At 42.9% G+C, this 13,850-nt stretch overlaps 1 protein-coding gene across 1 annotated transcript; it reads right to left on the minus strand.

Moving 5' to 3' along the window:
• Nucleotides 1-838: 838 nt before the first annotated feature.
• LOC148002264 (paired immunoglobulin-like type 2 receptor beta-2) lies at nt 839-4,774 on the minus strand. The gene is made up of 3 exons (XM_087579723.1): nt 3,872-4,774; nt 3,193-3,576; nt 839-1,032 (listed from the first exon to the last, which is right to left on the minus strand). The coding sequence occupies exons 1-3, from the start codon at nt 3,957-3,959 to the stop codon at nt 839-841; spliced, it is 666 nt and encodes a 221-aa protein (XP_087435849.1). The 5' UTR covers nt 3,960-4,774.
• Between the last annotated feature and the right edge of the window lie 9,076 nt (nt 4,775-13,850).

The following is a 13,850-nucleotide window of genomic DNA, read 5'->3' on the forward strand; positions in this document are numbered from 1 at the left end:
AGGGACATAATGTATAAACTTTTCCATTCTGCCAATATGCTTGGATTTAGAGTACTTCCCTAATCTTTTTGTAAAATTTACTTTGAACAGAGCATAACCACATGTGAATATTTGCAAATGTGAACACGCATGTGCTGCTGGAGGACAACCTTAGGCATTTTCGTTTCGGAGCTGTCCTCTCTGGATTGTGAGGAAGGTCACTCATTAGACCCAGTAGCTAAGGTGGGCAGCACAGGGAGCCACAGTGATCCTAGCGCATCAGCCTGTCCTAGCATCTGACAACTCTTTCTATGGCTCCTGGTATCATGCTCATGTGACTGTGGAAAAATCACTTCAACTGAGACACTCCAAGGGGTGTTTCATGATTTCGCTGAGGAGGGTTAGTCTTCTGGTGTCCAACTCTTTTGCTTGTTGTAGTGTTAAGTTCTCCATACACATTTCTTTCTCTTTCTGTGTCCATTCATTTCCATTTTAGTTACACATGCCCAACTCAAAGAGGTGTCTCTACTTATACATATCACTTCCGGTAACGTGTTGTCTGCAAAAGCTGGTCTACCCTCATTTCTTCTACAGCAGACACGGTTTTTCCAGATGAACAGTCAGCCCCTGAGGTTCCTGCGTGCCTACTTGAATTCCCAGGAGCAGGCACTGTGTTCATCTGCATTTGCTCCTCTGATTTCCAGGTGGTCAGGAAGGACAGCAGGCTTCATGCAGTTCTTGAGGAGTTCAGGCACGTTTCCCTCCTTCTGTTCTCTTTACTGTTCCCTACCCTTCTCCATCTCCCACAGCTAAGAACACTCCCAGTGGAGAAGCTCAGGTGAGGCCTCTCCTGGACAACTTACCTTTGTTTCCACAACAGGAAGATCATCCATCCACAGAGGGGCATGATGACCACAACTTTGGCCATGACCATCCCAACCATGACTCCCAAGTTCAGCAGTGAAGGATTCCTCTGGCCCCTTGTGTCCTCCAGGCCAGCTGTGGGGACTGCAGACGGGATGATGGAGGGGCCCCCCACAGTAGTATTGAGAGCTGTGGCGAGATGAGAAGTGAGAAAATCCTCCCTGGATGGAGTGAGGAATGAGTGAGTGTCACACCTTGTCTCCTTGGTTGGATGCAGGACGCAGAACAGCTGTTAGAAGTTCACACAAGGAAGGGCACACATGCTTAAGGCTGAGACTCCAGAAGAGTAAGGTCAGATGCACAGTCCCGAACTGTCCTGGCTGTGTGTTCACAAATTTTCATTGGCTCACAGATAACTAAGTCAGGAAAATACAGTGATTTTTTTTTTACTTAAATGTATGTAACATACAGATGTGGTTAATTCACAGTGAGTTTGGTCCTTGGACTCAAGAACCTGAATTTGGTCCCCAGTATCAATATCAAGAACCTGGTGAAGTGTGCATGACCTTGCTCCTAGCCCAAGAGACAGAGGCAGGCAGAGCCCTGTGAGTGGATAGGTAACCTGGTCTATGTGTCTAGTTCCCTGTCAAACAGAACCAAGGGAGCTGTAATCCTAGAGCTGAGGTGGTGGAGACAGACTTGTCCCTGTGGCTCACTGGCCTGCCAACCTAGCCTCGATGAAAAACTTAAAGCCAGTGAGAGAGCTTGTTCCCCAAAGTAAGGTGATGAGACCTTAGGATCTCCTCTAGCCACTACATACATAAACATATGTACACACACACACTACACACACACACACACACAAACAAAAACATATATCTGCCTTTACAGACCCACATGTTCATACACATGGAATATGCCAAAATGTGTAAAAGAAAAAACACAATTTTAGTTTTAGGTGTCCAGCTCTGTCCAGGGCAGAATACATTCCTTTGCTTTACACACATAACTGAGAAAAATTTTCCCAATATTTACCTATTTGCGAATTCTAAACCAGGGGTTCTAGACCTGTGCATCATTATCCATCATGGATTACATATCAGGTATCACACACTTCAGGTATTTCATTGTGATTCATAAAAATAGGATAATTAAAGTTATAAAGTAGCAATGGTATACTTTTAGGGATGTGGGTCCCCACAACATGAAGAACTGTATAAAAGATTTGTAGCTTTAGGAAATTAGAGAATGAATGAACTAGACACATATATAAAATGGATACTTTCTCTCTAACTCCAGGCAGCAGCTATCAAATGCTACTACAGGTCAACATGGTAGCTATAATCTGCACAGATAACTGTGCTTTGCACATCCTCTCATAGTTTGGTTTAGAACAGTCAGGAGGCACCTCTGGATGTTGTGGAACATGCTGTACTGCCCACAATCAGGAGGCAGAGGCAAGGCAGATTGGTGTGAGTTCAAAATCAGATGGGTCTCTGTACTGAGTATTGGAAAAGCTAGGGCTACAAGCTGAGAAACTGATATAAAATAAATAAACAAGATAGAAAGAAAACAGGAAATAAAGAAGTACTCACATTTAAGAAAGTGGGGTTATGGGGAGCAACAGAGAAAGGTTGAAGGAAACAATGCAACAACACAGAGGACCCAGATTCTGCTGGTCCCTATGTAGGAACACAAGTCACTACAATGGGCTCAGGAATCCCACTCCAGGGGACTCCAGTTCCTTCACCATCAGAGGGGCTGGAGGGATCAGAAGACAGAGCAGCCAAATCATGGAAATGGAAACACTTTCTTAATCATGTTCTAATGACTGAAGAGACTGGGGAGAGAAGTGTCCTGGGGAACTGTGAGGTGAACTGAGGGACTATGGTGACATGTGGCAGTTACAGTTAGACCTGAGAACACCAGAACTTCCAATGGCCCCTACTCTATGTTCTGTGCTGACATTGGAGCTATGTGAAGAAGCTGCACATAGGTACCAACTAGAGCCCTGCCATAGAAACAAGAGAGTCGGCTCCATCCTGGAGAATTATATTCACCTTGAGGTCACAGGTGAAAGAGGACAGGACTGTAGTTAGTTTTGTCAAAATAAGGGTAAACTATGTGGTACTGAAGCCAAGAGTCTAATCTGATTCTGTCTGAGCAGAGGATGACAGACATAGGAGGCAACAAAGACTTCTCCCAACTGCAAGGAAAGATGCTGGTGGCAGATGTTTGGGCAGAGCCGAGGGAAAGGACTATGAAAGGAAGCTCAGACTTGTGGACCTGATGTGATATCTAGGGAACAAGGAAAACACAGGTGTCAAAGCCTGAGCCATGGTGACTCACCATGAATGATGAGTTTGGTTCCAAGCATTGACTGCCAAAACTTCATGCCTTCTGTTGTTTGCAGAAAAACTAGGCCAAAGTATGTGGACTGGTCATTCTTTTTCAAGTTCAGGATTCTGAGGACTCCAGATGTCTGACCCTGTGTCCAATTCAAGATGAGTCGGCCCTTAAAATGCTCATGAAAGAAAAGCAGTGTAGAGTTGTAGATGACTTCCCCAAAGAAATCCTTCCATCTCCAGGCTATGCTCATATTTGGATCCTTGGCCAACTCCCAAGGGAAGTAGAAGGAGAAGGGGATCTTGATGGAGCCACCTTGGATTCCAGTGAGGTGTTCTGGTTGGTTGACACCATAGTCATACTCTTTTGGATATCCTAATGAATTCCCTGGTAAGGACAGGGAGAGTCTGAAGCCACTGCAGGGATTTTAAGGACAACCCTGAGCATCCTGAGCCTTCCTCTGAAGGGAGGGGTGGGTCACAGGGCAGGACTGTCCATATGGCTGTGGAGCAGCAAAAAGAGGGAAGGGTTCGGTTGTGATCACTCTGAAGGTTGAACTCTTAGGACAGAGAGGGCCTGGCTGGCTCCTCTACCAGACACTGTTCACAAGACACCCACTTTTCCCAGCCACTCTGTCCTATCCTCTGGTTCAGTCCCTGCTAATGAGGGCCCCAGCACTCACCAGTGTGCAGACATGCTGCTGACAGCAAAAGAAGGAGAATGCGAGCCATAGCCAGATTCTGTTCAGGAAGTGAGACCAGCAGGGCCATCAGGAAGTCGAGGATGACCTGTCTAGGGACACTGGGGCACTCAGCAGTCCAGAGAGAATCAGGGTAAATAAAAACACATGCTCGGAAATTCTCAAGTGGAGAACTGAGTTTGACAGGACCATCTCCACCTCCTTGTGGTCAGCAACTTCCTTTATTGATCTGACTTCTTTTCCCACATTGCAGAAGATCCGCTCTTGTGGGTAATGAGAACATGACAGGGCTCTTGGGCCCATCCCCCACGTTGGGCTGAGAAACATATACTAACCCTTGTCATAGCAGGTTCTCCTTTCTTCCACATTGACTGTCTACCTTATTTACTCTATTCCATTTCCTAAGTGGCTTGTAATCTCTTTGCCCCTTTCCTCTATATTTTCTCTATTCCTTCCTTCCCCTCCTCAATCTCTTTTGTATTGTGTCCATAACTGTTCCAGTAAAAAAATTTAAAAATGGTTTCTTTTAGACCACATTAGTGCCAGCACCATAGGGCCACAAGGCATCTGTTGGATATTTTCATTTCAATCAACAAAGCTTCTCACACACTATGTTCCATCCCATATCACACTGCCGATGGCTACTCTCTGCGCCTAGCAACAATCTCTCCAGCCATCTAGTTCCCAAGACAGATTGACACGGTGCCGGACATACACATCCCAATTCCATGGTAGACCAGTGTACAGTCACAACACAATCTCTTGAACTCAATTAAATCACCACAAGAAAGAACACACAACACAATAACCTCTGATCCAATTGATAAGATATAAATGTCCACCTAAATAAGATATAATTTGCTCATCTAGACTCATAAAATCCTGTACACATACATCTCTTAAGAATAGCCATAACAGAGGTTGGGGATTTAGCTCAGTGGTAGAGCGCCTGCCTAGCAAGCGCAAGGCCCTGGGTTCGGTCCCCAGCTCTGAAAAAAAGAATAGAAAAAAAAAGAATAGTCATAACAACTTGTAAATGTGCAGACAAAATTCTCAACATCTGCCTCCATGTTCTCTCGGCTGCCCTCCCTCCCGCTCCAGTCTTCTCCTCCTCTGAAACTTTTCTCCTGCCCATCCTTCCTTCTCATCCAATGACAGGCCTCATTCTATCTTGTACCTGCCTTCCTGCATAAAGACATCAACATATATTTCACCCTTTCTGTCTAATTAAAAAAAAACTTTTCTCTCAAATATAAGTTGAGCACAACTGTTATCATTTTGTACATTAAACGTATAAAAGAAACCTAACACCCAGTCCAACATGTTATCAGTTAAACAGAGCATTGAGTTATACATTCCAGCTTAAGAAAGGCTTAAAATCTATGTTATATCCTGGCTAGCTTGTATACTCTCTGATAACTATCTAATTAAATATGTATTGTGAAAGTTAAACAGCATTGGTAAGCTATGAGACTATAATCAGTCTTCAACCCCAGCAGAAATCTGAGAATAACCAAATATCTACAAATATAGGAAGCCTAACATGGCTTCCAGAACTGAGACAGGCTGTTCAGACTAATCTCCACTAGCCCAGTCCTCTGTTAGCAACATGTGAGCTCAAGTCTTCAGCCTTCTGCCCAAAAATTAACTCACAGACTCTTGAAATGCAGAAATCTTTTTTTGTCCTTTTTTTTTCCGGAGCTGGGGACCGAACCCAGGGCCCTGTGCTTGCTAGGCAGGCACTCTACCACTGATCTAAAGCCCCAAACCCTGAAATGCAGAAATCTTTAAGGGCTGATAATTCTGGTTTTGCAAACATTTTCAGTCAACTATTTTGCAAAATGTCTACCTTTTTGGACAGCATTAGTCTGTAAATAAAATAGGCAGTTCCTGCCCATTGGCTACCTAGCCACAAAGTATTACCTCACCTGGAGGTAGAGATGATCAATTTCTTCATTAAATCCACCAAAGGGGAACAGTTAGGAGCAGATATTGCCCAGGATCTTCTGGCTTTCATAGTCTCTGGTAAGAAGTCCAGTGTAATTCTGATACGTCTGGCTATATGTTACTTGACCCGTTTCCCTTACTAATTTTAATATTCTCACTTTGTTTTTTGCATTTGGTGTTTTGACTATTATGTGATGGGAGGAATTTCTTTTCTGTTCCAATCTATTTGGAGTGGATGCTTTGGATTAGGAGTTATTTGGTTTTACATTTTCTTTAATGGTTATGCCAATGTTTTCTCTGGTATCTTCTCCCCCTGAGATTCTCTCCTCCATGTCCTGTATTCTGTTGGTAATGCTTGTGTCTATGACTCCTGATCTCTTTCCTAGATTTTCTTTCTCAGGGTTCTTTCCCTTTCTGATTTCCTTATTGTTTCTATTTACATTTTTAGATCCTGGATGGTTTCATTCAATTTCTTCACCTGCTTGGTTCATTTTTGTGCTTCCTCTTTAAGGGCTTCTACCTGTTTTTCTGTGTTGTCCTGTATTTCTTTGAGGGAGTTAGTTATTTATGTCCTTCTTAAACTCCTTTAACATCATCATGACTTGTGGTTTTAAGCCAAAATAATCCTTTTCCAGTGCTGGGGTATCCAGGGCTTGCTGTGGTGGGGGAACTGGGTGCTGATGATGACACCAAATGACCTTGATTTATGCTGCTTAGTTTCTTGCCTTTCCCTCTAGCCATCTGCTTATCTCTTGTTTTAGCTAGTCTTTCTGTCTCTGACAGTGGCTTGACCCTCCTGTAAGTCTGAGTGTCAGCACTACTGGGATACCAGCTCTCACACAGGGGTATTTGGGTACAGAGAGCAGTGGTACAGGGTCAGCTCAGGGTGAAGGCAGAAACTGGAAGGAATCTGTGCCAGACTGCTCCTCAGTTCCTGTACACTGAGGCCTACAGGCGGGTTCCTCTTCAACCAGAAATGTGAGAAGAAGTGGTGTGATGTGGATGAAACAAAGGATTGTATTCTGCTTTTGATTGAGCTTTACACATATGGCTATTTCATAGTTCTTCTTTAACACATTCTGGTGTATCCAGGGTGTGTGAACATGTGGATCTGTTACATCAGATGTGTGTCTGTGTGTTATGTGTATGCATGTGAGTGTGTGTATCTCTGTGTAAGAATCTGTGTCTGTATGTCTCTTTGGGTGTATGTACCTGTGTGTGTGTGTGTGTGTGTGTGTGTGTGTGTGTGTGTCTTCCTGTGTGTCTATGTATAAGTCTTTCTATAGGTGTGTCTGTGTATCTGAGTGTTTGTCTCTCTGTGTGTATCCCTATATGTGTATATATGTTGGTGTGTCTCTGTGCACCCAGGTCACTGTGCCAGGCAGCTGACTATATTTCCAACTAATACACACTATTCCTTTTACATTAATACGTAATTCAAAATACTTCACTTCAAATAAATTTAGAGTATGACTAATTTATCACCTTGAGAAATTTCCCCTTTCTGAAAAGGGGTCTTTCATTAGCCCTAGAACTCATCAATTAGGCTAGAATAGGTGGACAGCAAACCCATGACTCTGCCTGTCTCTGGCTTGTCCAGAGCTGCGATTACAAATTTCTGGCACATCCCCGGGTTATAATGTGTAAGCTAGGGATCAAAGCCAGGTCCTTCTACCCATGTCCCATGCATTTCTGGCTGATGCATCTATCCATCTCGCTTGCATGCCTTTAGGAATAAACTTCCCAACAGCTCCTCAGTGCCCCTTGGGATGACAGGTGCTCACCTGTCTGGGGTTTAGTCTTTCCTCTGCTGCCCTGTAGGAGAAGAAACTGTGTCAGTGTGTCAGCCAGACTCGTTCTCAGTCCTGCCTCTCAGCTCTTCTCTGTGTTCAGACAACATGAGGGGCCCAAGACCAGAAACAGCTCTGCTGCAGCCATTAGGGACAGGTCTGAGAATCAGTAGGTCCCGAAGGTAGCGTTCAGCTGACCTTCTGTACAACACAGCAAATCAAAGGAAAACTCTACTGGTCCACTGACCCATGTCCATCTCCCATCTCCCTTTCCCACCTTCCCCCTGCTCTGACCTCTTGACACTTTCATGCCTTCTCTGTTCTGCACTCACCATGTCTTGCCCTGTCTGCTCCAACCCAGCAGATTCAGCCTCAAGTTATGGATCCTAGTCAGGCTTCTGCTGTCTCTTAGGCTGCTGCTCTCCCTCCTCTAAGTTTTTCTACTTAACATTTAACATTGTTTAATGGTATTTGGAAACTCTCTACCATCCATGCATAGAGGCCCTTATTGTTTAGTCTTCTAGGTCCCACGGCTTTAAATCTGCTATGACCTCAGTCCACATTTGAGTCTTGTGTTGTGTGTAGAAGGTCTTCGGAGCCTAGTGACCTATGGTGCTATGCAACTGTAGAAAACCTTGAACCACGTTGGATTTTCCAGGGGCTGGGATTATTGTGCCACCCCTCTGTGTCCCCATTTTTATTTCTTAGAGTAACCAAGAATGTTTGAAGACAAATCATTTATTTGTGCAGCAGCTCTCTGCTCCCAAACCCCGTGGGAGAGAGACCTCACCGCCTGGTCAGGTGGGCACTCCTGAGGCTGCAGAGCGGAGGAGACCACCAACACTGCCCACCCCTGCCCACATCCCTGGCCCAAGAGGAAACTGTATAAGGCCTCTGGGTTCCCGTAGGGGAGGGCCCAGGAGCGGCAGGACCCCTGCGCCTGAAACACCGCCGGAACCTGAAGGAAACAGACCAGATAAACAGTTCTCTGCACCCAACTCCCACGGGAGGGAGAGCTAAACCTACAGAGAGGCAGACACGCCTGGGAAACCAGAAGAGACTGCACTCTGCGCACATCCAGATGCCAGAGGAAAACACCAAACGCCATCTGGAACCCTGGTGCACGGAGGCTCCCGGAAAGAGCGGCGCAGATCTCCTCGGTTGCTGCCGCCACGGAGAGGTCTTAGGCAGTACCCCACGAGCACACTTGAGCCTCGGAACCTCAGGTAGGACCAACTTTTCCCCTGCAAGTGACCTGCCTGGTGAACTCAAGACACAGGCCCACAGGAACAGCTAAAGACCTGTAGAGAGGAAAAACTACAAGCCCGAAAGCAGAACACTCTGTCCACATAACTGGCTGAAAGAAAACAGGAAAACAGGTCTACAGCACTCCTGACACACAGGCTTATAGGACAGTCTAGCTACTGTCAGAAATAGCAGAACAAAGTAAAACTAGAGATAATCTGATGGCAGGAGGCAAGCGCAGGAAGCCAAGCAACAGAAACCAAGACTACATGGCATCATCGGAGCCCAATTCTCCCACCAAAATAAACATGGAATATCCAAACACACCAGAAAAGCAAGATCTAGTTTCAAAATCATATTTGATCATGATGCTAGAGGCCTTCAAGAAAGACCTGAAGAACTCCCTTAGAGAACAAGTAGAAGCCTACAGAGAAGAATCGCAAAAATGCCTGAAAGAATTCCAGGAAAACACAATCAAACAGTTGAAGGAATTAAAAATGGAAATAGAAGCAATCAAGAAAGAACACATGGAAACAACCCTGGATATAGAAAACCAAAAGAAGAGACAAGGAGCTGTAGATAGAAGCCTCACCAACAGAATACAAGAGATGGAAGAGAGAATCTCGGGAGCAGAAGATTCCCTAGAAATCATTGACTCAACTGTCAAAGATAATGTAAAGCGGAAAAAGCTACTGGTCCAAAACATACAGAAAATCCAGGACTCAATGAGAAGATCAAACCTAAGGATAATAGGTATAGAAGAGAGTGAAGACTCCCAGCTCAAAGGACCAGTAAATATCTTCAACAAAATCATAGAAGAAAACTTCCCTAACCTAAAAAAAGAGATACCCATAGGCATACAAGAAGCCTACAGAACTCCAAATAGATTGGACCAGAAAAGAAACACCTCCCGTCACATAATAGTCAAAACACCAAACGCACAAAATAAAGAAAGAATATTAAAAGCAGTAAGGGGAAAAGGTCAAGGCAGACCTATCAGAATCACACCAGACTTTTCGCCAGAAACTATGAAGGCCAGAAGATCCTGGACAGATGTCATACAGACCCTAAGAGAACACAAATGCCAGCCCAGGTTACTGTATCCTGCAAAACTCTCAATTAACATAGATGGAGAAACCAAGATATTCCATGACAAAACCAAATTTTCACAATATCTTTCTACAAATCCAGCACCACAAAGGATAATAAAGGGTAAAGCCCAACATAAGGAGGCAAGCTATACCCTAGAAGAAGCAAGAAACTAATCGTCTTGGCAACAAAACAAAGAGAAGAAAAGCACACAAACATAACCTCACATCCAAATATGAATATAACAGGAAGCAATAATCACTATTCCTTAATATCTCTTAACATCAATGGCCTCAACTCCCCAATAAAAAGACATAGATTAACAAACTGGATACGCAACGAGGACCCTGCATTCTGCTGCCTACAGGAAACACACCTCAGAGACAAAGACAGACACTACCTCAGGGTGAAAGGCTGGAAAACAACTTTCCAAGCAAATGGTCAGAAGAAGCAAGCTGGAGTAGCCATTCTAATATCAAATAAAATCAATTTTCAATTAAAAGTCATCAAAAAAGATAAGGAAGGACACTTCATATTCATCAAAGGAAAAATCAACCAAGATGAACTCTCAATCCTAAATATCTATGCCCCAAATACAAGGGCACCTACATATGTAAAAGAAACCTTACTAAAGCTCAAAACACACATTGCACCTCACACAATAATAGTGGGAGATTTCAACACCCCACTCTCATCAATGGACAGATCATGGAAACAGAAATTAAACAGTGATGTAGACAGACTAAGAGAAGTCATGAGCCAAATGGACTTAACGGATATTTATAGAACATTCTATCCTAAAGCAAAAGGATATACCTTCTTCTCAGCTCCTCATGGTACTTTCTCCAAAATTGACCATATAATTGGTCAAAAAACGGGCCTCAACAGGTACAGAAAGATAGAAATAATCCCATGCGTGCTATCGGACCACCACGGCCTAAAACTTGTCTTCAATAACAATAAGGGAAGAATGCCCACATATACGTGGAAATTGAACAATGCTCTACTCAATGATAACCTGGTCAAGGAAGAAATAAAGAAAGAAATTAAAAACTTTTTAGAATTTAATGAAAATGAAGATACAACATACTCAAACTTATGGGACACAATGAAAGCTGTGCTAAGAGGAAAACTCATAGCGCTGAGTGCCTGCAGAAAGAAACAGGAAAGAGCATATGTCAGCAGCTTGACAGCACACCTAAAAGCTCTAGAACAAAGAGAAGCAAATACACCCAGGAGGAGTAGGAGGCAGGAAATAATCAAACTCAGAGCTGAAATCAACCAAGTAGAAACAAAAAGGACCATAGAAAGAATCAACAGAACCAAAAGTTGGTTCTTTGAGAAAATCAACAAGATAGATAAACCCTTAGCCAGACTAACGAGAGGACACAGAGAGTGTGTCCAAATTAACAAAATCAGAAATGAAAAGGGAGACATAACTACAGATTCGGAGGAAATTCAAAAAATCATCAGATCTTACTATAAAAACCTATATTCAACAAAATTTGAAAATCTTCAGGAAATGGACAATTTCCTAGACAGATACCAGGTATCGAAGTTAAATCAGGAACAGATAAACCAGTTAAACAACCCCATAACTCCTAAGGAAATAGAAGCAGTCATTAAAGGTCTCCCAACCAAAAAGAGCCCAGGTCCAGACGGGTTTAGTGCAGAATTCTATCAAACCTTCATAGAAGACCTCATACCAATATTATCCAAACTATTCCACAAAATTGAAACAGATGGAGCCCTACCGAATTCCTTCTACGAAGCCACAATTACTCTTATACCTAAACCACACAAAGACACAACAAAGAAAGAGAACTTCAGACCAATTTCCCTTATGAATATCGATGCAAAAATACTCAATAAAATTCTGGCAAACCGAATTCAAGAGCACATCAAAACAATCATCCACCATGATCAAGTAGGCTTCATCCCAGGCATGCAGGGATGGTTTAATATACGGAAAACCATCAACGTGATCCATTATATAAACAAACTGAAAGAACAGAACCACATGATCATTTCATTAGATGCTGAGAAAGCATTTGACAAAATCCAACACCCCTTCATGATAAAAGTCCTGGAAAGAATAGGAATTCAAGGCCCATACCTAAACATAGTAAAAGCCATATACAGCAAACCAGTTGCTAACATTAAACTAAATGGAGAGAAAGTTGAAGCAATCCCACTAAAATCAGGGACTAGACAAGGCTGCCCACTCTCTCCCTACTTATTCAATATAGTTCTTGAAGTTCTAGCCAGAGCAATCAGACAACAAAAGGAGATCAAAGGGCTACAGATCGGAAAAGAAGAGGTCAAAATATCACTATTTGCAGATGACATGATAGTATATTTAAGTGATCCCAAAAGTTCCACCAGAGAACTACTAAAGCTGATAAACAACTTCAGCAAAGTGGCTGGGTATAAAATTAACTCAAATAAATCAGTTGCCTTCCTCTATACAAAAGAGAAACAAGCCGAGAAAGAAATTAGGGAAACGACACCCTTCATAATAGACCCAAATAATATAAAGTACCTCGGTGTGACTTTAACCAAGCAAGTAAAAGATCTGTACAATAAGAACTTCAAGACACTGAGGAAAGAAATTGAAGAAGACCTCAGAAGATGGAAAGATCTCCCATGCTCATGGATTGGCAGGATTAATATGGTAAAAATGGCAATTTTACCAAAAGCAATCTACAGATTCAATGCAATCCCCATCAAAATACCAATCCAATTCTTCAAAGAGTTAGACAGAACAATTTGCAAATTCATCTGGAATAACAAAAAACCCAGGATAGCTAAAGCTATCCTCAACAATAAAAGGACTTCAGGGGGAATCACTATCCCTGAACTCAAGCAGTATTACAGAGCAATAGTGATAAAAACTGCATGGTATTGGTACAGAGACAGACAGATAGACCAATGGAATAGAATTGAAGACCCAGAAATGAACCCACACACCTATGGTCACTTGATTTTTGACAAAGGAGCCAAAACCATCCAATGGAAAAAAGATAGTATTTTCAGCAAATGGTGCTGGTTCAACTGGAGGGCAACATGTAGAAGAATGCAGATCGATCCATGCTTATCACCCTGTACAAAGCTTAAGTCCAAGTGGATCAAGGACCTCCACATCAAACCAGACACACTCAAACTAATAGAAGAAAAACTAGGGAAGCATCTGGAACACATGGGCACTGGAAAAAATTTCCTGAACAAAACACCAATGGCTTATGCTCTAAGATCAAGAATCGACAAATGGGATCTCATAAAACTGCAAAGCTTCTGTAAGGCAAAGGACACTGTGGTTAGGACAAAACGGCAACCAACAGATTGGGAAAAGATCTTTACCAATCCTACAACAGATAGAGGCCTTATTTCCAAAATATACAAAGAACTCAAGAAGTTAGACCGCAGGGAAACAAATAACCCTATTAAAAATGGGGTTCAGAGCTAAACAAAGAATTCACAGCTGAGGAATGCCGAATGGCTGAGAAACACCTAAAGAAATGTTCAACATCTTTAGTCATAAGGGAAATGCAAATCAAAACAACCCTGAGATTTCACCTCACACCAGTGCGATTGCCTAAGATCAAAAACTCAGGTGACAGCAGATGCTGGCGAGGATGTGGAGAAAGAGGAACACTCCTCCATTGTTGGTGGGATTGCAGACTGGTAAAACCATTCTGGAAATCAGTCTGGAGGTTCCTCAGAAAATTGGACATTGAACTGCCTGATGATCCAGCTATACCTCTCTTGGGCATATACCCAAAAGATGCCTCAACATATAAAAGAGACACGTGCTCCACTATGTTCATCGCAGCCTTATTTATAATAGCCAGAAGCTGGAAAGAACCCAGATGCCCTTCAACAGAGGAATG

The sequence above is a fragment of the Rattus norvegicus genome, chromosome 12, assembly GCF_021556685.1.
Source record: "Rattus norvegicus strain SHRSP/BbbUtx chromosome 12, alternate assembly SHRSP_T2T, whole genome shotgun sequence".
NCBI classification, from domain to species: Eukaryota; Metazoa; Chordata; class Mammalia; order Rodentia; family Muridae; genus Rattus; species Rattus norvegicus.

Excerpts from the sequence above, each read along its gene's own strand:
- LOC148002264 (XM_087579723.1), bottom strand. The coding sequence starts at position 3,959 with ATGGCCCTGCTGGTCTCACTTCCTGAACAGAATCTGGCTATGGCTCGC. Across the intron at positions 3,577-3,871 it reads AGCAGCATGTCTGCACACTG|GGAATTCATTAGGATATCCA; the intron begins GTGAGTGCTGGG and ends TGTCCTTACCAG. Across the intron at positions 1,033-3,192 it reads AACCAAACTCATCATTCATG|CTCTCAATACTACTGTGGGG; the intron begins GTGAGTCACCAT and ends ATCTCGCCACAG.